Raw genomic sequence first — 24,281 nt, forward strand, 5'->3', positions numbered from 1 at the left:
GATTAGGGAACCAGGAAGATGGAAACCGGGTTTAGCGCAGTCCCTCCCACCCCCAATTCTAGGTATTTCTGGAGTGGGATCACTTTTAATCTCCCAAGCTGATTCCAGTTGTCCCCACTCTATTGACTTTCTAAGCCATTCCCCTCTCTAGACTTTAAACTCGCTGTGGGCAGGGAATGTGTCTGCCAACTTTGTTGTATGGTACTCTCCCAAGAATTTTGCACAGAGCTCTGTCCATAGTAAGCGCTCAACAGATTCCACTGATTGATCAATAGAAACGACTGACATGTACGTAGGGCCTAAAAGATGAAGGGCAAGAGGAAGGAGGGGAGGAAGCCCAGCCCTTGGCTACTCAACTTAACCAGCTCCTCTCCCCTGTGCAGGCTTGACTCAGTCTCCCTGCCTCCACAAGGCCAGACGCCTTAGGAAGCGAGCGCAGAGGGCTGTGAGGCCATTGGGCAAGAACCAGATTTTCTGAACATTCAGGTTCTTTACTCCTGGGTTCAGCCAGCGGCCCCACATGCAGAGGACATCAGGAGCTGGGGGATAATCAAGGGACACGACTGGCGGATAGGTACAGGGGAGGTTGGACCAGAGGACCTCGACCGGGTAGAAGAAAGAGGCAGGAGTGATGGGGAGGTGGCAGGTTTGTGCTTAACTGTATTCACCTTCGCACGTCAGAAACCACGGAGACACTTGGTATTTTAACAGTAAACAAAAAGTAGTAAAAATCAGTCTTTAAATATTCGGAACATCAGTGCAACGCAAGCAAACGATACCACAGATACGGTGCCGTATTGGGTAAGTCACAGTCCCAAGAAGCCTGGCTCAGCAACGGCACAACGTCCCCAGGATGAGGTATGGGGAGAATGGGGTGTGTGTGTGTGTATTGGGGGGGGGGGCGGTCCATCCTGGGGCACACAAGGAGGGTCCAGATTATTGCTAGGAACTCAAACGACAAGGGAACACCACCCGACAAGACCGGAATATTGAGAAAACCCGACCCCTCCTCCAGGGACTGATCCTGGGGAAGCTTCCGGAGGGGCTTGGGCTGAGGGGGACAGGAAGGAAGGGGGTGGTTACCCTAAGGCTCTATGCCCAGCACGGCCCAGGCCAAATCCTCTCTCCCAGAATCCCTGGAAGGTGCGCGCTGGGGGCCGGCACGGGGAGAAAGGAGAGCAGCTTCCGGCCCAGCAGGAGCCTTAATGGAAGAACTTCCCGCAGGGAAAAATAGTAACTGGACTCCTGCTAGGGCACCAGCCTTGGCCCCTGAGGTGGCCGGAGGCGCCTCCTGGGTGGGAGAAGCCGGGCGGCAGCCAACCCGGGGGGGTCCAGGGCCCACTCGAGTGTGGCAGCAGTGGCTGGGCCGGGGGCGGGGGGGAGGGCGGCTGACCCAGGCAAGGAGGAGCCGGAGGGAAGGGCCGCTCCCATCCCGGGAGTTTGGTGTGAGGCTGGGCGGGAGCCGGGGCCTGCGGAGCCCTGGCACAAGGCGGCTCCTCCAGGGTGTCCGGGGTCACGTGTGCCCGCTTCTCCCGGGGAGCTGCTCCGGGGAGGGAGAAGATGAATTCCAGGAGCCGCCGGAAGAGGATGAGCCTTGGTCCCCGCCTTCCCCACCCTGCTCCCGGCTGGGGGCGAGCTGCCCCTCGCCAAAGGCCTCGGCGGCCCAGAGCCCCGGGGCCCGGCCGGGGAGGGGACGGCGTAGGCACGGCTGTCACTAGTACACGGCGGCTAACACAGTGTGAGGGCTGGGAGACGGGGCCGGAGGGTGGAAGGGGGTGCCCACCCGCCCATCAGGGGGCGAGGGGGCTGAGGTCCTGGCAGCCCAGCCGGGGGGAACACTCTGGCCCGGTCCCCTTCCCTCCTGGTCGCTCTAGAGACCGGCTGCCCGTGGCTCGCTCCGGAGAGAATCCCGGAGGGGGCTCTCCGGGCACTGCCGCCCCACCCCCCAGTCAGGGGACATGGGTGGCCCCTCCCGGCTTCCCCTGCTTCCAGCTCGATGGGGGGGAGGGTGGGCAGATACGGGCCCCTCCCCAACGGAGATTAAAAATCTACAGTTGATATATACATACGTACATATATATATATATGTATATATAAATATATAAAATCAAACGGGCTACAGCGGGGGGCTGCCGGGGACTGGGACTGGTCCCCTGGAATGTATGAGGGAGGGAAAAGCCCCCGCCCCTAACTGGGCTGGGTTAGAGGGGAGGGGGCTGCAGGCAGGCTGATCGTATGAGCCGGAGATTTAGAACAACCTCGGGCAGGGCGGGGGGGGGGGTTGCTGGCCCTCTCCCTCTTTCCCCCGTCACTCGGGACGGGCATGGGAGGGCACGGGGCCTGGGCCCGCCCGAGCCAGGGTGGCTGGGCAGCCAGCGCCCGCCCTGGTGTTGGCATCCATCCATCCATCCATCCATCCAGACAACATTTTAAAATACAAATGTGCAAAACTGTAAACAAAGGCACGCCGCGGCGGGGCAGGTGAGAGCTCCATCGGGCGCGGGCGGGACCCCGGGTCTAGAGCCGGGTCGGAGGCTCCTCCTCGCTGTCGCTGCAGTTTCCACAACAGTCCTGGAAAGGAGGTCGAGGGAGAGGGGAGAGGGGAGCGGGGAGAGCACAGGAGAGGGAAAGAGAAGCAGAGGACCGCGTGGAGTTGGATGCTGTTAACTGAAGGCAACGGAGCCCCGGGCTGCCCGCCACGGACACCCGCTACAGATCCCCGTTGGGGGTCCCCCTGGCCGGGACGGCGGCTAAGGAGTGGTGGTTGGAGGGGGGGCAGAGTCGAGCGAGGTAGCTAGCGGTGAGGGTGGTGGCCTCCTGGGCACCGAGGAAATTGACGGGGAGGACTAGGGGGACCCCAAGGGGCACACGTGTGGGCAGGCGGCGGTCCGGCCACCCACGGCCCCGGAATCAGCGGCAGGTCCCCTGGCCCAGAAGGGAGGGAAGGGGCTTCCACGGTGCCCCTGGGCCTGGTGCCCCGCTCCATTGTCCGGGGAGATGTGGACAGCGGGGCCCGCCCCGCCTGGCTGGGCTGAGGGCACACTGGGCACAGCCAAGTTCCCCCAGGGGAAGGCGGGCAGGCAGGGCATGTTTACTCGGGGCGGCGGGGGGTGGGGTGGGTGGTGGTCCTCCCTGCTCTACCGAAGAGGCCCCGGGCCCCACCCGGAAAAAGGCCCAGAAGGGCCTGGCAGCCAGCAGCCCAGCGCATGCCACTGGCCAAGTGGCCATCAGTGGCTAGAGCAGGGTGAACAGGAGACAAGCATTGGGTAGCGGGAGGGTGGAGTGGAAGGGAGGGGAGGGGAACCAAGCACAAGACTCCTCTTCCCCAGATCTCGCCTTTCCGGTGGAGGGTTTGGGCCTGGTGTGTGTCCCTGAGCAGTGAGGGGAAGCCCAGCCAGCGGGGACCCCACACTGCTCACCTCTGGAAGGAGAAAACACTTGGTGTGAGTGTTCCGGGCAGCAGGGCACTCCTGGCTCCCCCCTCCCCCCGCCCCAGCCCCCACCGGCCCTGGGGCCGGTGGTAGACACTCTGACCTTCTGGGATGGAGGGGAAAAGGCAGCAGACAAGTCTACCCTGGGGAAGCGAACATCACCCTGGCTAGACTGGAAGCTCCTCGAATCACATCTATTACTTGTACTCCACTCTCCCAAGAGCTTAGTAGAGCGCCGTACACACGGTAGACTAAGTTTCTCAAGGGCGAGGATCTTGTTTATTAACTCTATTGCACTCTTCCAAGAACTTAATAGTAATGATGGTATTCGTTAAGCGCTTACTATTTGCCAAGCACTGTTCTAAGTGCTGGGGGAGGTACAAGGTAACCAGGTTGTTCCACGTGGGGCTCACAGTTTTAATCCCCATTTTACAGACGAGACCACTGAGGCACAGAGAAGTGATGTGACTTGCCCGAAGTCACACAGCTGATAAGTGGCGGAGTTGGGATTAGAACCCATGACGTCTGACTCCCAAGCCTGGGCTCTTTCCACCGAGCCATGCTGCTTCTCAACTTCTCAGTGCTCTGCATACAGTAGACTGTATGTTCCTTGAAGGCGGGGTTCAAGAATTTAAAACTCTCCCCAAGCGCTTAGTGGAGTAATAATAATAACTGTGATATTTGTTAAGCACATACTACATGCCAGGCACTGTACTTGGCGCTGGAGTGGATACAAGCAAATCAAGTTGGACGCGGTCCCTTTCCCACATGGGGCTCACGGTCTCAATCTCCATTTTACAGATGAGGTCAATGAGGCACCGAAAAGTGAAGTGACTTGCCCAAGGTCACACAGCAGACAAGTGGCGAAACTGGGATTAGAACTCGGCATCTTCTTACTCCCAGGCCTGTGCTCTATTCACTAGACCATGCTGCTTCTTTATACACAGAGTGGAAGCTCTTTCTGGGCAGGGATCGCAACTACTAACTAACGGACCCTCCCAAGTACTGAGTTCAGTGCTCTGCACACAACAGACGGGAAGGACCTTAGGGATAAAGATAGGGTCTACTGACTATGGGACTCTCCCAAGTGCTTAGCCCAGTGCTCTGCACACAGTAGACTGGAAGCTCCTTGAGGACAAGGATCGTGTCTAACCCTTGGACTCTCCCCAAGTGCTTAGTCCAGTGCTCTGCCCCAGGTATGCACTCCATAATCCTACTAACAGATGGGTTAAAAAGGAGGTCCCAATCCGACAACTAGCTCCTCTTCCCCTGCCAGTTTCCAAGCATCTCCACTTCCACCCTCAACGGGATAGCAGGTGAAGGGGACTGCCGGATCTAGCTGCGCCCCCGAGTTGAGGGAGGGGACCGGTCCCTGGGGGGCAGAGGAGAGGCAAGCTCAGGCCCGGCCAAGCCCCGAGAGAAGGCGGAAGGCAGCGATCCCCTCTGGCCGGGAGTTGGGGCGGCCTCTGGTGCTCCCCCACCGCGTTACCTGTCTGCTGAAGAGGCGCTGGAGGAGCCCCTTCTTAGGCTGGGGTGACGGCTGGCCCCTCCAGTCCAGGTCGGGGGGCACCGTCCCATCCGGGCTGAACACGTTTAGCTCCTTGAAGCACTCCGTCTCGATCATCTGCACCGGGTCACGGCAAAGAGCACGACTCTCCGTTACGTTCCCGCACCCCTGCCCCCTTCTCCGACATTCTCCCAACACTCCCATCCCCCCAACAATCCCAAGCTTCCCCTCTTCCCCCAAAACTCCCGTCTGGCCCTTCTCCCAGACTTTCCCCGCTCCCCTTTCCTCCCCCGATTCTGCCCACTTCTCCTCATTCACATAATAACAATGACAGTATCTGTGAAGTAATAATGTTGATAATGGTAATAATAAATTGTGTCATTTGTTAAGCGCTTCCAATGTGCCAGGCACCGTTCTAAGCTCTGGAGTGGATAGAAGCAGAGCGGGTCGGACACAGTCCCTGTCCCATATGGGGCTCACAGTCAGTCTCCATTTTACAGATGAGGTAACTGACGCCCAGAGAAGTGAAGTGACTTGTCCAAGGTCAGCCAGCTGACAAGTGGAGGAGCCGTGATTGGAACCCAGGTCCTTCTGACTCCCAGGCCCGGGCTTTATCCACTGAGTCACATTGCCTCTCTCTTCGCTCATCTCTCACCTCAAAACCTCCCACCTTGACTCTCTCCAGGGGAGGGACTCCAAGCTTTAGGTGCTGATTCCAACTTATAGGAGGGTGTTGGGGGGAACCCCGACACGACAAGTGAGACCCGTTGTGGTCCCCCAGACCCCACCGCACCCACCTCGTTCTGCCAGGGAATGGACACGCTCCCTGTGGCAAATTTCTGGTAGAAGTCGTTGTCGGTGGACTCCAGCTCCACCCCCTTGACGGTAGAGAATTGCTCGATGTCCAGGACGTCCTTGCAGTAAATGGCCTGGGGCTGGAGAGAGGCAGGGGCCGGGAGGGCTGTCAGCCAAGCTCAGGAGAGGCTCAAGGCCAAGATGAACCCCCTCCTTGGGTCCCGCCCACCTCCCAACAATAACCACCGCGTTGGCAAGGACGAGGTAGACGCTGGGGAGGAGGAGGGCTTCCCGAGAAACCCCCAGCCTCATGAGGTCTAGCAGTCGGTCCATCAATTGTATTTATTGAGTGCTTACCGTGTGCAGAGCACTTTACTAAACACTTGGGAGAATACAATACGATAATAAACACAATCCCTTCCCACAACGAGCTTACAGTCCAGAGGGAGAGTCAGCCCCGGTGGTTCCAGAAGCCTCTCTTCCCACTCCCACCAGCAACGGGCAGTACTCACATCGGGCTTAAACGGGGGTTCCAACATGCCAGCTTCCAGGCGTTTGAAGTTGAGGTGCCTGAATAGAGGGTGCTCCTTCACCTCCTGGGCGCCCCCACCGCGGCACCCTAGCCGTTCCTTGGGGTCTTTGCAAAGGAGCTACAAAAGAGCCAAGGGGAGCGGGTTACATGGGTCAGCTTGGGAGATGCGGGGGTTTCTAATCTGCCGTTGGCTTGCTGGGTGACCTTGGGGAAGTCACCTAACCTCTTTGGGTCTCAGATTCCTCCCCTGTAGAATGTTTACTGTTGTTTGAGATCAGTGTTTGAGAAGCAGCATGGACTAGTGGGCAGGATATGGGCCTAGGAGTCGGAAGGACCTGAGTTCTAATTCTGGCTTCATCTCTTGTCTGCTGTGTGCCCTTGGGTGAGTCATTTAACTTCTCTGTGCCTCAGTTCCCTCATCTGTAAAATGGGGATTAAGACTGTGAGCCCCATATGGATACCGTCTGTGTCAACCTGACTAGCTCATATCTACTCCAGCACTTTAGTGCAGTGCCTGGCACACAGTAAGCACTTCAATATCATTTAAAATTTCTAAAAACGTATGTACCAAGCACTATACTAAGTAATGGGGTAGATGCAAGATAAGTGTCTGTCCCACCCAGGGGCTTCCCAATCTAAGGGGAAGGGAGATGAGGTATTAAACCCCCATTTTCCAGATGAGGAAACCAAAGCCCAGAAAAGTGTCCAAGGTCACACAGGAACAAGTGTTGGGATTAGAACTCAAGGCTCCTGACTCCCAGGCCGGTGCTTTTTTCCCCTAGATGCTCCCCATTCTCCCTCCCTCTTAGCTCAAGAGTCCCACCCCCTCCACCCCTCTGTGGCCAGGCTCCTACCGCAGTGCAGAAGGAGCGGGCCCCTTCGGAGAACTTGTCCGAGTACTCCTCCTGGACCTCCTTCACCAGCCGCTCCACCTCCTCCCGCTTGATCTTCTTCTTGCGCTGCTGGAAGGGCGACTGACCCTCGATCATCTCATACAGAAGGCAGCCAAGGGCCCACCAGTCCGGGCTGAAGGTGTACCGCTCGTTCTTCACCACCTCGGGGGCTGTGGGGACACATGCACATACACACCCACACATGGTGGGGTGGGAGGGTCCCCCATCAGTCTATCGTCTGGGCCGCCCCCACCCACGCCTGCCAGTGAGGGGCAGCCTCACCCGGGACCCTGACTCCCACGTAACACACACTCACCCATGTAGCCCACGGTGCCCACGCGCCCTTTGATGGTCTGGCCCTCGGGCACGTGCACCGCCAGCCCCAGGTCTGAGATCCGGATGTGACCTAATTTTGATAAGAGAAAGCAATGACACTTGCTAAGCACTTCCTATGTGGCAAGCACTGTACTACGCTTCGGGGGAGTTAGAAGAGAAGGCCCTGTCCCACATGGGGCTCACAGTCGATGGAGGGGGGACAACAGGTATCGAATCCCCATTTTACAGATGAGGAGACTGAGGCATGAGAAGTTAAGGCATTCGCCCAAGGTGTCACATAGAAGGCAAGTGGAGGAGCCAAGATTAGGCCCTGGGTCTCTTGCTCTTTGTACTAGGCTGTGTTGAGGATGAGAAAGGGATGAAGGTGGACACAGTAGCAGGCTTCGGGGTGTGTACGTATGTGGGGGGGGGCAGATCATCGCCCCCCAACGCTGACCAGCCGTGCCCCATCCCCCAGCTGCCTCCCTCCTTACCATGGTCATCCAGCAAGATGTTTTCCGGCTTCAAGTCCCTGGGGCAAGAAAGGGATGGAATCAGATCCAAATCCGGCCCTTCCAGGCGGGACGGCGGGCGGGGGGCACAGACTTATGGAATTCATTTTACGGTAGAGGTTTTTTTTCAATTGTTTGTTTCCAGTGTCGTAATTTAAAATGTAAGCTGTATCGAAAGATCAGCCACAAAAATGTATTGTATTTTTTGCTGTGATTAACTACTATGCAAACCTAATAATTTTGTCATGGTTTTTCACTTTTGCATATTAGCTTTATTTTTTGCTGCTGATCTTTTTTTACTGACTCAAAGATTCATTTGATCAAAGCAATTATATGGTGACTTGCCCCTACGTGAGTTAGTTAAGATTTTTATAGGTTTTCTGATGACTTCCGATTTCTTTCTGATCCCTCCCCCGGCCCAACCCGGCCCGCCCCCGGAGCCCGTGCCCCGACCTGTACACGATGTGCTCCCTGTGCAGGTCCTCGAGGCCGCAGCAGATCTCGGCCGCGTAGAACACGGCGCGCTCCTCCTGGAAGCCGGCCTCCCCCATGTGGTAGATGTGAAACTTGAGGTCGCCCCCGTTCATGAGCGTCAGCACCAGGCACAGGGCATCTTTGGTCTCGTAGGCATAGGCCAGGCTCACCTGCGGGGAGGGGCGGCCACGGGTCTCAACTCTCTGGACTGGCCGACCCTCGGCACCCGGCACTGCTGCTTGCTCCCCGGGGGCAACTGAACCATGCCCCCGCCCCCAAACACACACACCAATCCCTGGGCATCTGAGCCAGTTTCACGATCCCCTGCTCCCTGGGTGACTGAACCACACCTCTTGTTTCCTGGGCATCTGGACCGCAGCTCCCCGGCTCCCTGGGCATCCCAAACCTCGGTATCAAGGCCCCCTGCTCCCCGGGCACCCAAATCAAGGTCTCATGCACCCCCCCACTTCCTGGGCAACCGAACCCCAGCTCCCTGGACTACCTGGACTACAGCCTCCTGCTCCCTGGGCATCCAAACCAGGTCACATGGTGTCCCGCTTCCCAGGTGTCCAAAACAGTCCCCCGCTCCCAGGATGTCTGAACCATGGCTCCCTGGACATCCAAACTGCGGTCCCCTGCTCCCTGAATGTCCAAACTGCGGCCCTCTTGCTCCTCAGGTGTCCAAACCACAGTTCCCTGCTTCCAAGGCATCCAAACACTGCCCCCACAACTCCCAGAGCAACTGAAGCACACCCACTCCCCAGGCGCTCGATCCATGGCCCCTTACAACCTGCGTATCCAAATCACAGCCCACAGCTCCCCAGACACGCGAACTACAGCCCCACAACCCCAGGGGTCCGAACCACTGCCCCTCGCTCCCTGGGCACCTAAGCCACGGCCCCACACTCCCCGGGTGTCTGAACCACGGCCCCCTGCTCCCCGAATGTGTAAACCACAGCCCTTCACTTCTCAGGAATTCCAGTCCTAACAGCTATCTGGGCTGGGCCGCCCATCCCAAATGGTGGCTGCCTAGCCTGCTTCGTCTTTGAAGTCTGTCCATCAGTTAACCAATGGTGATTACTGAGCTCTTACTCCGTGCACAGCTACAGTTAAAAGAGTTAATAGACACGATTCCCGTCCTCAAGAGGTCATAGTCTACTGTGCTTTGTGCGCAGCACTGTACTGTTTAGGATAGTACCATCAGACACACAATCCCTGCTTCAAGGAGTTTCCAGTCTCCTGTGTACAGAGCACTGGATTAAGCGCCCGGGAGATGATCAAAGAGTTAATAGATACCCCCGCCCCTTAAGGACTACGTGAGCCCCACAAAAAGGTGGGGTACCTCCACAGGCTACGCGTTAGAACTGAGTCCAGGGGGAAACGAGCTGGGAGCTGGCTCCGGGCAGACCCCGTGGGGACCCGAGCTGCCTTTAGCATCACCCACAATCACACAGAGGTCCCCTTCAGGGCTGTGCTTATTGGCCTTGGTTGGGAGGGGTTAGGAGGAGGGTAGTGCCCCTTTTGGAGTATGTGAGGAGTGGGCAGGGTCAGGGACTCTCCCCAGCAGAGGCCAGAGTCCCAGGGGAACCCCCCGGTGCCTCCCCGAGCCCCACGGCCACCAGCAGGGGCAATGAGCTTCTTCCCTGAGTCCAGGGGCCGTGAGAGGCCCGGCCGGGAAGCGACCCGGCCCTGTCTGGCACAGCCTGGCATAGCCTGAGCCAGCACTGGCAAGATTCCCGCTGGCTCCTGCTGCGGGGCCCTCAGGTCCCCAGACAGGTGGCACAGACTAATTACCCCCAATTAACTCATTAACAAATGACAGTTGGTAATCACTCGGCCCCAAGAGCAGCAGCATGGCAACCCCCGCTGGCTTCCCCACCCCTCAGCCCCAGAGGAAAGGGCCCAGAGCGGAATCGGGCCTGCCCCAAAGGGCCCTGGGAAACCTCGGCCAAACCTCCAGAGCAAGAAGCAGCAGGGAGAAGTGGAAACAGTGGGGGACGTCCCCATTTTGGGAAGCCTCATGGCAGCAGACTTTAGACCCCTTGCAGGGAGTCTGACACCTTCTGTCTGAGGCCTGGGATAAAAGGCAGCAGCGACATGGGTCCTCAGCGCTACCGGCCACTGGCCCGGGGGCTCAGGGGACGCTGAGAAGGGGGCTCCCAGGCTCGTAGCCCTCCCCGGACCACCCGACCCTCTGCCCCAAGGCCTCTCTCTCCTTCCAGAAGATGTTTCTTGGGACAAAAGGAAAAGGCCGCCTATGTACTTACTACAAACCTACTGTTCACTCTCTCCAGGATCTGCTTCTCGTTCAGGGCCATGGACTCGCCTTTGCGCTTCTTAATCCTTTTCTTCTCCAGCTTCTTGCAGGCGTACATCTTCCCTGTGGCTCGCACCTGGCACGCGCAGACCTGTGGCGGGAAGGAGTCGGGGGGTGCCAGGCTCAGGGGTGGGGTCGGGGGGATCGGTCTGCCTGGCATGGGCATGCTGCTCCCCCCGCCCAGGCCCCCCCCAACCTGCCACTCACCTCACCGAAGCCGCCCTTCCCGAGCACACGGTACTGACGGAATGTGTTTTTGGTCACTGGCTGCCTGCACACACGAGGTGGAAGAGTTACCAGAGGGGAGCTGGGGCTCTCAGCCCCGGGGGTGGGAAGGGGCTCTCCCGCCTCCCTGTCGGGACTCAGACCACCTCCCAAGCGTCTGCCGGCAGGGGAGGGGTGCTCACCTCTCCATCCACTTCCACTGCAGGAAACGATTGAAGTAGATGCTGTCGAGGTAATCGGCAAAGGGGGCGACGCTCAGATAATCATGGGTCATCCTGGAAGAAGGGAGGTAGGAGAGAACGACAGAAATGTGAGCGGTGGCTAGGCTGGACTCCGGAGGCCACAGATCTCTTCAATCCACTACTGGGACACTCCAAAGGGCTACCCGAGCTTAGGCCCCGTTAGAATGGAAACTTATTGTAGGCAGGGAACGTGCCTCTATTGAGCTTTCACCAACAGTGGCTTGTACACAGTAGACGCTCAATAAATATCCTTATTAGCATTAGAGTGAAAGCTTCTTGTGGGCAGGGAACGTGTCCTGGGCTTTCCCACTTGATTAGTACAGGGCAATGCACTCAGGAAGGAACACAATAATGACAATAATAATTATGGTATTTGTTAAGTGCTTACTATGTGCCAAGCACTATTCCAAGCACTGGGGTAGATACAAGGTAATCAGGTCAAACACAGTCCCTGTCCCACATGGGGCTCACAGTCTTCATCCCCATTTTCTAGAGGAGGTAACTGAGGCACAGAGAAGTGAAGTGATTTGCCCAAGCAGACAGCAGACAGGTGGAGGAGCTGGAATTAGAACCCACATCCTCTGCCTTCCAAGCCTGTGTTCTTGCCACTAGGCCATGCTGTTTCTCAACCTCCTCCACCACTGCTATAACCACAGGATAGCTATACTACAGTATACTAAAACTATACTAAAATTATTTCTACCACCACCGCTACAAAAAAGAAGCCATCGGCTTAATCCTGCTCAGTTTTCCGGGGCCCAAGGAGTGGGTCAGCGGAGTCCTGGCTAGACACCATTCTCTGCTCGAGTTCTGGAATGGTGAATAGGAGACCAGCGGGGGAAGCAGGAAGGAGGAGGGAATGGGGAAGGGGGGCAGAGAGTCCAGCTCCCTGTCCCCCCAGTCGGGCGGGTCCACGGCACTACTGGGGTCTGAGGTGGATGCCCTCAACCACAGACGCCCCAGCCCCACCCAGGGCATTCTCCTCGGGGAGGATGAGGGTCTCACCTTTCCAGCCTCCTTGGTGCTGGATGATTGAAGGAGTCTGGGTGGGGATTCTCTGAGGGTGAGGGGGGACACCTAATCAGACTCCACCACCCCCTTCCTCAACAGGGGCATGACCCCCACCCACCCCCAACCCTCTTGCCAGAGCCCCCCACCTCAGGCTCAGGGGTGTGGCCCACTGGAGAGAAGACCTCAAGCATTACCACGAAGAGGCAAAGTGTGGCATGAACAGAGATTGATAAAACCAGGGCCGCCCGGCCAGCTCTCGGATAATGGGAGGCCATTAGGAGGCAGGCCCTGCTCCCGGCAGCTGGGAAACACCCATGACACCCCAGCAGCTCAGGACCAAAGGGCTCCTCCCAGCCCCCAGTGGGCCCAGGTGAGGACCCCATCACCAAAGGCTAGTGCTGCAGAAGCCCCCAAGTGCTGGCCACACCCAGCGGACCCTCCTCCACCCTTCCCTCCCCCGATCGCGGCTTTAGACCAGGTCTGGGGCTGACAGACTCGGGAGCTCGGGAGCCACCAGCCTCCTCAGCGGCTCCCCAGGAGCCCACAGAAGCCATGTGGCTAGTGCAAAGAGCCCTGGCCTGGGAGTCGGGAGAGCAGGGTTTTGATCCCGGCTCTCCACTTGCTTTTTGGGTAACCTCAGGCAAGTCATTTCACTTTGCTGTGCCTCAGTTTCCTCCTCTGTAAAATGGGGATTCAGTATGTGTTCTCTCCCCCAAAGTGGGGCAGGGACTGTGCTGGACTTCATGATCCTGTATCTACCCGAGTTTAGCTCACAGTAAAGGTTTAAGAGACGCCACAATTATTGTCATTATTACTGTCATGCACTGAAGCGACCCAGGATCGCGGGCTTCAGGGAGAGAGGAGGGCAGGAGGAGGAGGAAGAGGAAATGGGGTAGACTCCTAGTTGGGAAGGTGCTGGGAGCTCCCCCTCATCCCCGCCGGGCTCCCCCACAGGCTAGATGACGCACCTGGTGAACTCCTTGAAGAGCTCCTTGCAGGGATTCTGTTCCAGTCTCTCAGCACACGTGTTCATCAGCTGGATGGGGACTTGGAGGATGTTGTCTGTACACTGGCCCAGGGCGGGGCAGACCACCGAGTCAGAGGACGGCAGCCTCCCCCACCTCACGCCCGGCAGGACCTCCGTAAGCCTCCGGCCAAGGTCCCCGAGGAGGTGAGGCAAGGCAGAGCCCGGGGCTGGCCTCTCACCGGACGGTCCCCCACCTAGATGGAGCAGGGCCCTGGAAGCTGCCCAAGCCTCCCGCACTGGAGATTTTCAGATGCCCAACCAGGCAGGGGAACAAGGTTGCTCAAGTGACAGACGGGCAGACAGGCAAAAGGCAGACGGCTGTTCTGACCTGGGCTGACCTGCTGGATACTAATCTACTGCCAGGACCATCTGCAGTTCTGAGGGCCCAGGCTACCCGCAGAGCTAGCTGCCACAGCCCTGAACCCCCCATACTCCCCAGAGGGTCCCCCTTTGGCAGTCCGCAGACCTGCAGTTTAGCCCAGGGGCGGTGGGCATGTGCTCACCTTGGGGTTCAGATAGTTCTGCATCAGGCACCGTCCACACTCCTTTCGCTTCTCATCAGGGGTCACCTCATACTCGGCCTGTATGGGGATGGGGGTGGAGGGCAGGGTGCCCTGGTGAGGAGGAGCTGGACATGGGGGGAGGGAAGGGGCATGGTGGACCGGGAGACGGAGTGCTACTAGATTGGGCGCACTGGGATCAGAAGTGTCAATTCTCATAGTAATAATGGTGGTAATTGTTAAGCGCTTACTGTGTTTTAGGCACCGAACTAAGCACTGGCGTGGACAGAAGCAAATCGGGCTCACAGTCTCAATCCCCATTTTACAGATGAGGGAACTGAGGCTCAGAGAAGTGAAGTTACTTGCCCAAGGTCACATGGTAGACAAGTGGCAGAGACGGGTTTAGAGCCCATGACCTTCTGACTCTCAGGCCCGTGCTCTAAGGGCAGACAGGAGGGCCGGGGGGGTAGGGGGAACTGGGTCCTGGGGGAGGAGACAGAGACCCCCCCCACCGTGCCCCTCCACCAGCTAGTGGGAATGATTCCCTGGACCCCATCCCCAAGGCCAGGTCTGGCTCTTAGCACAGGCTGGCCCAGACGACCGCCCCCATCCCCGCCCGCCGTTATTCCCTTCTGCCCTGGCCGGCTGGAACACCTGCTCCTCTCGGCTTGCCCACAGAACCCAGGCGGGGCCAAGCCGCCGACGGGGGTGGGGGCCCTTACCACCTGATCCAGGAAGCAGACGCAACGGAACAGCTCGGGCCGTGTCTCGCAGAACTGCCGGAACAGCAGCCGCCCAATTGGTTGTCTCTCGCACAGGCTGTGGTAATCGCGCTCTGCGAGAGAAAAGCGATGGCACGTGACTCCGGGGGAGGGAGCCGGGGGTGCATGCATGTGCGTGCGTGCCTGTATGTGTGTGTACGAGTGCATGTGTGTGCAGGACAGTGCAGCCATGGAAAGACCAGAAGCCCAACCATGACTCCATCCAGATTGGGGGAAGACTGTGCCAAACCCAGACCCGGGACACCCCTCCCTGGGGAAACTGAGGGCCCAGACTCTGCTCCTGAAGAGGAAGCAGCACCCATCCCCACCCAGCTCATGCCCGATGAGCATAGGTGACACTCCCATTAGTCTGGCAGAAAATGAAATGAAACTCTCCCATGTGGGCTCAGGTCTTTCAAAACGCTTGATGCTACCTGCCCCCAGGGCAGCTCCCTGGGGCACTTGGGGGGCACAGCGGGCCCAGAGAAGTTGGTAGCAGTTGGCACTGGAGCTCCTCCAGTCCCAGCTGCCCCTGCCGGAGTGTTGAAAGGGGAGCGATTGCGCTGGAGGAAGCTGGGGCTTCCTGAGCCCCTCCCTGGGCCACCGCTGCTGGGACTCAGGGTGGGGCAGCCCCAACCGCGAGGGGCCACACCAACACGCCACCCCACAATCCGCCCCCGCCACCCCTCCCACCTCTATTGTCCACCCTACCCTCTCCAGCTGGGCAGCCGGACCCCAGACCCGTTTTCTTGGCTGTCCGGGTCTGAGCTAATTTTAGGTTACCGCTGCCTCCCGGTCAGCGAAGGGGGGCGAGGGGCCCAACCGTTCTGACTGACCTGAAGGGGCGACGTGGGGAGGGCGGGAGGGTGGCACCCTTAAAACTCACCCACCCAACATCTGGCCTGGGGGAGGGGGAGGAGGCAGGGGCTGGAGGTGGGACAGTGGGTGGCCTGGAGCCGGATGGACTGAGCCGGCTCCGGGGGGCTGACCGTTGGGACTCGGGCACCCTGGGCCTGCAGCTCCTGCAGCACAGGAGCGGGCTGAGATCCGGAACCAAACCGGTCACCAGGCAGACGGTCCGGTCACCAGGCAGACGGTTGTAAATCAAACTTGCAGGGCAGGGGGACTTCTGGGGCATGGGCCCCTTCATCTTCCAGGTCATAAGGTCAGCCCAGGCCCCGCTCCCAGAGGCCCTGAGCAAGAGGGGGCTGTTGGCTCAGGCCTGGATGACGCAGCCGGCCTCTGCAATGGCCCGGGAAGGCCTGACCCGCTTGCGTGGCTTGGCTCATGGACACTCTCCCTCTGGATGATTGCTCACTCATCCAGCCAGGGCCTACTGTGAGCAGAGCACTAGAATAAGCTCCAGGAAAGGTCCAATACTCTCCCTCTATAACTCAGTCCGCACACTTCGCTCCTCTAGCGCTAGCCTTCTCACTGTGCCTCACTGTCGCCCCTCTTGCCACCGACCCCTGTCCCGCGTCCTGCCTCTGGCCTGGAATGCCCTCCCTCCTCAAATCCATCAGACAATTACTCTCCCTGCCTCCTAAGCCTTATTTGAAGGCACATCTCCTCCAAGAAGCCTTCCCAGACTAGCCACCCCACCCTTCCTCTTCTCCCACTCCCTTCTGCTTCGCCCTGACATGCTTCCTTTGTTCTTCCTCCCAGCCCCAAAACACTTAAGTACATATCTGTTACTTGTTTGTTTATTTGTATTGATGTCTGTCTCCCCCTTTTAGACTGTAAGCTCGTTGTGGGGAGGGAATGTGTCTGATTATTGTTGTACTGTACTTTCCCAAGCACTTAGTACAGTACTTAGCACTTAGTACAAGCACACACTAAGCGCTTAATACAACGATGAATGGACACAATCCCTGTCCTCAAGGAGCTTCCAATCTACTACGTGCAGAGCAGCTGACTAAGTGCTTGGGAGAGAACAGAATTAGCAGACAGTCCCTGCCCTTAAGGGCTGACAGTCCAGCCTCCTCAGCTTTTAGCAGAGAGGGTGTCTGCCTCCCTGAGAAGTATCTCAGTGCCCCTCTGGGACTGGCCCATCTTCTCCCTGCCCTTCTTGGCCTAGGGTAGGTCACGAGAGAGAGATTTGGGGTCAGGGAGTCGTGACCTCAGTGCCCCCTCTCTCTCTACGCACACAGGCCGGGGGTTGGGGGGGAACCAATGCTGAGGCCCCATCCCTCCACCCCCAACTCCCGCCCAGGCCCCTCCCCTGCCTTCACAGGAACTGAAACCTCAGGAGGAGGCCACAGTGTAAACTGCAAGGCTTCCTGCAGGGGCTGTGACCCCATCTCACCCCAGTCCTTGCCCCTCTCAGTCACTCCTCTTGGGCCATGACACCGAGGGCCTGTCACCGGAGCCCTACCTCCCCGGGGGGGTCACTGAGGTTCAGAGCTCACTGGGGCCCTGACCTTCACATTAGGAAGGGGGCAGCTCCTTCCAGACCCACCCCAACTTCCTCCTGGGTGCAAGTCCGTGGTTCCCCAACGCGCCCCATCCCCTCCCTGCTCCCAGAGTCTCTCGAGGGCAGTAAGCCAGAGTTAGATGCCTGCCTGGGGGTGGGGTAGGCTCCGGGGGGATGGCGAAGGGCAGGTGGGGTCCCTACCACTGTGAGCCACCTCCACCCATGGGGAGGAGGGCAGGGAGCTGCGGTCTCTGAGGCGACAGTGGGAAGGGCCCCCCTGCCCCTGCCCTTACCCACGGTGGGCCGCAGATCCTCGCAGAGGCTGATGTGAGGGAACTGTAGCATCTGTCGCCATTTCTTGCTCTTGCCTTTCCTGTTCCCACCGCCACCTGCAAGGACACATCATACTCATTTGGAGGGGAAGAGAGGGAGCCCTAGGATACTTCCCTCCCCTCCCCCCTCCACAGGACTTCTGGGTGTTGGGGGAGGAGGAAATGGGGAAGAGAAAAAAGTGTAAATCAAAGTGAAAGAAAGAGGGAGGGAGAGAGAGAGAGAGAGTTGGGGAGGGGTTGGTTTGGCTTCAAAGGGAAATTGGTAAAGCAGAATTCTGGGGTTGGGCTACACTCAGGACCACACCAACTCAGAGGGTCCTGGGGGAACTGAAAGTTGTCACTTGGCGGGTGGAGCAATCCCCACACTCCCTCCTTCCCATATTCTCCCTCTGTCTCCCCAGTGGACACCCCAACTCTTCCTGAAACAGAAGAGGCCGAGGAAAGCTGTGCCAATTCCTAGGCAGGGAGACCCTGACCCTTTCTTTCCATCTGGGACCATGGGCAGGGTGGCCAGTGACGGCACTCCCGGACTCCAAGAGGCCCGGGACAGCCCCCATGCTACCGCCACCCGGCCCACTGCGGTGCCATGCAAACTTCAAGCATATCTTGGGGGTATGCTGACACCCCAACTCGCTCCAGGGCCCTCCTAACATGGACGCCGCTTCCAGGTCCCAGAACTTGGCGGTGGGAGCCAATGGGGTGGGAGTTGCATTGCTGAAAATAAAAAATATAAAGGCAACCTGGGCTGAGTCCCTGGGGCGGGGGGAGGAGGAGAAAGACGGGCAGATTGGCTGAAGACTGGACAAAAGGCAATCTTAGGACAGTTGATATTCACCCCACACCCAATCCCACAACCACTGTCAATCAGTCAACTGAATATACTAAGCATTTACTATGTGCAGAACACTGTACTAAGTGCTTGGCAGAGTTCAATACGCTTATGGACATATCTTTGAGTTATATATTATGAATTACTTATTTATTGTTATTAATGTCTGTCACCCCTTCTAGAGCCTAAGCCTCCCAGAACAAAGAAACAGTGTGGCCTAGTGGATAGAACAACGTCCTGGGAGTCAGAAGAACCTGGGCTCTAATTCCAGGTCCGCAACCTGTCTGCAATGTGGTCTTGGGCAAATCACTTAACTTCTCTGTTCCTCAGTTACCATATCTGAAAAATGGAGATTAAGACTTTGAGCCCCATGGAGGGCAGGGAGCGTATCCAACCTGATTGCCTTGTGCTTAAAACAGTGCCTGGCACTTAGTACGCACTTAGATACCATTTAAAAAAAAAAAAGATGACCATTTTCAAAGGGGAAGGGCCTCATTAGTCCTGTTGGACTGGACATCCCTCTTTACCAAGGGCAACCAGTTCGTGAAGGAATGGAGCGGAGGTTTCGCTCCGGCCTCTCCAGCAAGGGAAGATGGGGTGGGAGGGGTGGAAGTGGGGGACTGGGAGGGTGGGCCTCCCTGGGGACAATAGGGGTGGGAGGCACAGAGGCAAGAACTCATTTGCAACGGACTTCCCTCCCCCTCAGGTCAGTCAACCTAACCCTGGCCACACCCACCCCTCCCTTTCCCCCCACCCTCCACCCCCACTTCCTCCCACCCGGCTGCAGGGCCACATCAAGGCAGCTCCGAGTTTAACTTGCAAAAATCTGTCCCACTCATGCAAAGCACCATCCACTGTTCCACCCCAGCCCCCCACCCCCCCGCCCCCCAAGCCCACATGGGAGTCGTTCCTGGGGTGGCTGGTGGTAGGTTGGGGGCGGGAGGGGAGAGGGAGGCCCTCTGCACTGCTGGGGTTCAGGGCCCCCGGGAGGGGAAGTGGGGGGAGGAAGCTGTCAAGAGCCAGCAAAGCCCGGAGTTGTGCAAGCTACAGAAGGAAGCCAGAGGGGACGAGCTTGGACTAACCCGGTTTGGGGGGTGAGGGGTGCCCGGAGGGCTCAGCCCCTCTCCCCCGTTTCCACACGGGCCCACCTCCCTGCACCCCAGCCTGGAGACTCAGGGCCCGCTCTGGTCGCCCCCTCCTCTCGGAGCATGCCTCTCCAGGCCCCCCACCCACACACCCCTCAGGGCTGGACTCTCAGCACCCCAATAATCCCAGGGCCGGCTGTCTCCCTCCCCAGTCCCTCCCTCAATCCAATCTGGAAAGCATCTGGGCCTCCTGGAAACCGGGTCCTCCACCGAGGATGCGATCCAGGAATCCCGGGAGTCAGGACCAGCCCCTTCCTCTTCCCCCGAACCTTGGACACCCCCTTCCTCCTGGTTCAGGGCCCAGCTCCTGACAGGGCCACCTCCCGACCCGATCCAATGCCGGGCTCCTAAGCACCTGCAGGTCAGGGCCGGGCAGGGCCGAGCCGGGCCGGGTTGTCTCTAGAATGACATGGCAGAAAGGACAACCAGAAGAAAGCCCCAGCCTGGGAAGAATGGCGTCTGGCAGCGTTGATAAGGGGCCAGGAGGCTGTGGTGATAAGGAGAAGGGCAGAGGCAGCAGCTTGGCCCAGCGGCAGCCTCTCAACCCCCAAGGGCACGGCCCCCCAATCAAAGCCTGGGGGTTCCTAGGCTCCCCGAGAAGGTGGGGAAGCCCCTCGGCCAGGCCGCTGGGAGCCTCATCAGGCCAAGCTCCCACCTCATTGCTTAGCCACCTACAGGCAAAATGGCTCCCAGGAATTCCGTAGTAATAATAATCGCAGTGTTTTTTTAAGCGCTTACTATGTGCCAGGCACCGTACTAATCACTGGGGTGGATACAAGCAAATCGGGCCGGACACAGTCCCCGCCCCACATGGGACTCACAGTCTCGATCCCCATTTTACAGATGAGGGAACTGAGGCTCAGAGAAGTGAAGTGACTCATCCAAGGTGTCCCACCAGACAAGTGGAGGAGCCGAGATTGGAACCCACTACCTTCTGACTCCCAGGTCCGTGCTCTAGCCTCTACGCCATGCTGCTTCTCTGGGTCCCTACTGCCTGACAGTCCCCAGGGCATCAGTTGCACAGTCCAGACTAGCTCTGCCCGGGTGGCAGCGGGGTGAAGGGGAGGAGGGGATCCTCCTCCATAGACCCTCCAGGACCCGGAGGGCAGGGGCATGGGACTGCACTGGAAGACAGAGGGCACGGGGGAGGAGGAGGCAGAGCCAATCCCCGAGGACTGGCTCCAGCTCTCGCCAGGGCAGCTCAGACCTCAGGCTGGAGAGGGCAGGGAGGAAGCAAGAGGAGGACGCTGGCACAGACAGAGGAGGCGTGGGACCAAGGGCAGACGAGGGTGGCCAGACCAGAGACACTCGGGGCCTAAGTTCACAATTTCCCCCCAAGCAGCCCGGGGCCTACACAGAGTTGTTTCTTAAGTGGCAGAGGGCAGGAAGGGAGATCGAGTCCTGAGACCCACAATGAATTTGAAGCACTTTCACATCGGCGTACTCATCTTATCTTTGCCACATCTTCGGGAGGGAGAGATTTATTCTCTCCATCTGTAAAAGGGGGAGAGCAAAGCCCAGAGAGGCGATCTGATTTGCCCAGGGTCTCCCCAGAGGGCTTGCGGCAGAGCTGGGATGAGAACCCGGCTCTCTGGATTCTGAGACCTGGGCTCTTTCCCCAGTAAACCTGTTGTGGGCAGGGAATGTGTCTGTTACGGTGTTATACCATACTCACCCCAGCGGAGTAAGCGCTAAATAAATATGATCGACCAGTTGATTGAGACAGGGACCCACTCCTAAGGGGGCAGGGGGGCGGGGAATCCTAGACAGAGAGCAGAGCAGGTGCTTGAACCAGCTCCGCCCCAACAGACGACAGGGCTCCAGGCTCCAGCCTCCCTCCATCTGAGACCCACTTGAATTTTCTCCCCTTACTGACTCCCTCAGCCCCACACCGTTCTGTCCCTATCTGAAGTTTATTTTTTATTTATATTAATGTCTGTTTCCCCCTCTAGAGTGTAAGCTCATTATGGGCAGGGAATATGCCTACCAACTGCGAAGCAGCGTGGCCTAACGGTTAGAGCCCAGACTTGTGCCCTCATCCCAGCTCTGCTGCTTGTCTGCTGTATGACCTTGGGCAAGTCACCTAACTTCTCTGTGCAAGTTACCTCATCTGGAAAATGGGGAATGAGACTGTGAGCCCCATGTGGGACAGGGACTCAACCTGATTACCCTGTATAATGTTGGTATTTGTTAAGCGCTTACTATGTGCCGAGCACTGTTCTAAGCACTGGGATAGACACAGGGGAATCAGGTTGTCCCACGTGGGGCTCACAGTCTTAATCCCCCTTTTACAGATGAGGTAACTGAGGCACCGAGAAGTTAAGTGACTTGCCCAAAGTCACACAGCTGTATCAACACCAGCACTTAGAACAGTGCTTGGCATAGTAAGCACTTACCAAATACCACGATTGTCATCTGTTATATTATCATAGTTTTCTCTCCCAAGCACTTAAAACAGTGCCCTGCACGTACTAAGTGCTCAATAAATACGATTGATTGGCAGGGCCCCTCTGAAGCTTGGCCAGATGGGTACAGCCTCTGTCCTCTTAACATTTCAGGTCCCAGGATGGGGAGGAGCGGCAGCGGGTGGGGGGAGGCTGAGGACCTTCTCTTTCAGGGTTGGGGTTGTAGGGCAGCACAAGGTGGATTTCCACCTCCAGCGCCCAAACCGGGTCTCCACAGCCAGCCTGCAGTCCTGGCATCGCTGCTCATTCTGACGGCGGGAAGCCGGCCTCCAATCGGAAGGGATCCCTTGAGATCACCTTGGGCTCCCCGGGCACCCTTCTGCTTCTTTCCCTGACAGAGAGCACCCCCCCCGCCCTGCCATTCTAAACTGTAAGCTCTCTGTGGGCGGGGAAGGTGTCTGCTAGTTCTGCTGTACTGACCTCTCCCAAGTGCTTAGTACGGTGCTCTGCACACTGTTAGCGCTCAATAAATACCACTGACTGACTGACTTCGGGTTCCGGAAGGCCACGTTTCTCTGTCTGGCCCGGCTTCCAGGTCCCCTCCCCTCTCATCAGGACATCTTCTTGCCACCAGCGAAGGGGCTGAGGAGGGCAACTGTCAGAGAGGTCTCTAGACTGTAAGCTCGTTGTGGGCAGGGAATGTCTATTTATTGCTCTACTCCCAAGTGCTTAGTACAATACTCTGCACACACTAAGTGCTCAATAAATACATGTGACTTTGCTGGGGGCCTTCTCCCCCACACTCTGGCTTCAGGATGGCAGCTCTTTCTCCATCACCAGAGGGAGGTGGTCCTCTCCCAGGCTTCCCTGGGAAAACTACGGCCAGTCTGGTCACCCCCATCTCCCAGGAGGAGACTGACCAAACTCCTCCCCCTAGCCCCCAACCACACACACACTCCCTGCCAAGGGTTTCCCACGGGTACCAAGCCCATATCCTGGACATGCCCTTCACCGGGCAAAGAGGTCTCTGGCAAGGAGACTCAGGTCTGCACCATATCAATCAGTGGCATATACTTAGTGCTCGCTGTGTGCAGAGCACCGTACTAAGCGCTTGGGAGCATTTGCAGTTGTATTTATTGAGTATTTATTATGTGCTGAGTACTCTACTATGCGATGGGAGCGCCCTCGGTGGAATTTACTGTGAGCTTACTATGTGCAGAGCACGGTACTAAGCGTCTGGGAGGGCCATCAGTAATATTTACTGTGCGTTTAGTACGTGCAGAGCACTGTACTAAGCGCTTGGGAGGGCCATCAATAACGTTTACTGTGTGCTTACTGCGTGCAGGGCACTGCACTAAGCGCTTGGGAGGGCCCTCAATGGTATTTGTCGGGTGCTTACAACGTGCAGGGCATCGTACTAAGCCCTTGAGGGCGTAATCAATGGAATTGACCGAGCGCTTACAATGTGCGGAGCATTGTACTACGCACTTGGGGGGATAATCAATGGTATTTATCGAGCGCCCGTAATGTGCGGGGCACTGTACTAAGCGCTGGGGAGCGCCATCGATGGTATTTACCGAGTGCTCACCGGGTGCGGAGCGCTCTGCTAAGGGCTTGGGGGCGTAATCGATGGTATCTGCCGAGGGCTTCTAATGTGCGCAGCGCTGTGCTAAGCGCTGGAATAGGGCAGACCCCTTCCCGGCCGGGGCGGTGTCTGGGGGTGCCCCCGCCGGGTTCTGAGATCGAATCCTCCCCCAGGCGCCCCCGTGGGCCGGGCAGGCCGAGGGCCCGAGCAGGTGCGGAGGAGGAAGGGGGGAGGGGGGGGGGCCCATCCCGGGGCGACCCATCGAGGCTCCCCGGCCTCGCCCCCCCCAACCACCGACCGGTCCCGGCTGCACGCCCGGAGGGCTGGAAGGAGGAGGAGGAGGAAGAGGCCCAAGGCGCGCGGCCCGCCCCGATCGCCCCCCCCCCAGGACCTCACCTTCCCGGGCCTTGAGCAGCACCGTGTTGGCGACGATGTTCTCGAGCTCCATGGGGCTGCGGCGGCGGCGCCGCCCGCCGGGATCGCACCGACTCGGCCGCGGCCTCCTCCGCCTCCGGCCCCCGGCCTCCGGACCCGCCGCCGCCGCCGCCGCCCTGCCCCTCCCCGCCCCTCCCCGCCCCCTGCCGCCCCTTCTCGCCAATCGGCGCCCGCGAGAGCCCCGCGCCGCTCTCCCATTGGTCCTCAGCCCCGCCAATCATTCCCCCCTCCCCGCCTCCCCGGGCGCCGGGGGCGGGGCCGGCCCAGCGCGTCACCCCCCCCCCCCCCGAGATCGGCCCCAAGGCAGAGCGCGGAGGCCCGGGTTTGATTTCGGGGCCCTGATAGGCTGCGGGGCTGCCAATCGCCGCCGGGGCCCGCCCACCCCCGGCGCTCATTGGCAGCCGCGCACCCCCCGCCAGCCCCGCCCTCCCCTGGGAGAGCCCGGCTGCGATTGGAGGAGCGGGACGTCCTTCAACCTCGGCGGAGGACTGCGGCCCCGCCGGGCGCTAAATGCTGCGCTGGGCGCTGCGGCTGCTGCTCGACCGGGGGGCGGGGCAGGGCAGGGCGGGCAACGGCCACGCCGGGGGCAGACGCC

General features: G+C 58.7%; 1 protein-coding gene across 2 annotated transcripts; it reads right to left on the bottom strand.

The window, feature by feature from the left end:
* Positions 1-629: 629 nt before the first annotated feature.
* GRK6 (G protein-coupled receptor kinase 6) lies at positions 630-23,757 on the bottom strand. Of its 2 annotated transcripts, none has more exons than XM_029053245.2 (16): positions 23,648-23,757; positions 17,249-17,344; positions 14,504-14,616; positions 13,785-13,862; positions 13,223-13,323; positions 11,184-11,276; positions 10,984-11,047; positions 10,727-10,867; positions 8,439-8,629; positions 7,968-8,005; positions 7,475-7,564; positions 7,120-7,328; positions 6,246-6,383; positions 5,736-5,873; positions 4,921-5,055; positions 630-2,571 (listed from the first exon to the last, which is right to left on the bottom strand). In XM_029053245.2, the coding sequence occupies exons 1-16, from the start codon at positions 23,697-23,699 to the stop codon at positions 2,518-2,520; spliced, it is 1,731 nt and encodes a 576-aa protein (XP_028909078.1). In that variant the 5' UTR covers positions 23,700-23,757; the 3' UTR covers positions 630-2,517. The 2 variants fall into 2 exon arrangements, with proteins under 2 accessions (XP_028909078.1, XP_028909079.1); XM_029053246.2 differs by lacking the exon at positions 630-2,571 and adding an exon at positions 2,578-3,421.
* Between the last annotated feature and the right edge of the window lie 524 nt (positions 23,758-24,281).

This window comes from Ornithorhynchus anatinus, chromosome X2, assembly GCF_004115215.2.
Source record: "Ornithorhynchus anatinus isolate Pmale09 chromosome X2, mOrnAna1.pri.v4, whole genome shotgun sequence".
NCBI lineage: Eukaryota > Metazoa > Chordata > Mammalia > Monotremata > Ornithorhynchidae > Ornithorhynchus > Ornithorhynchus anatinus.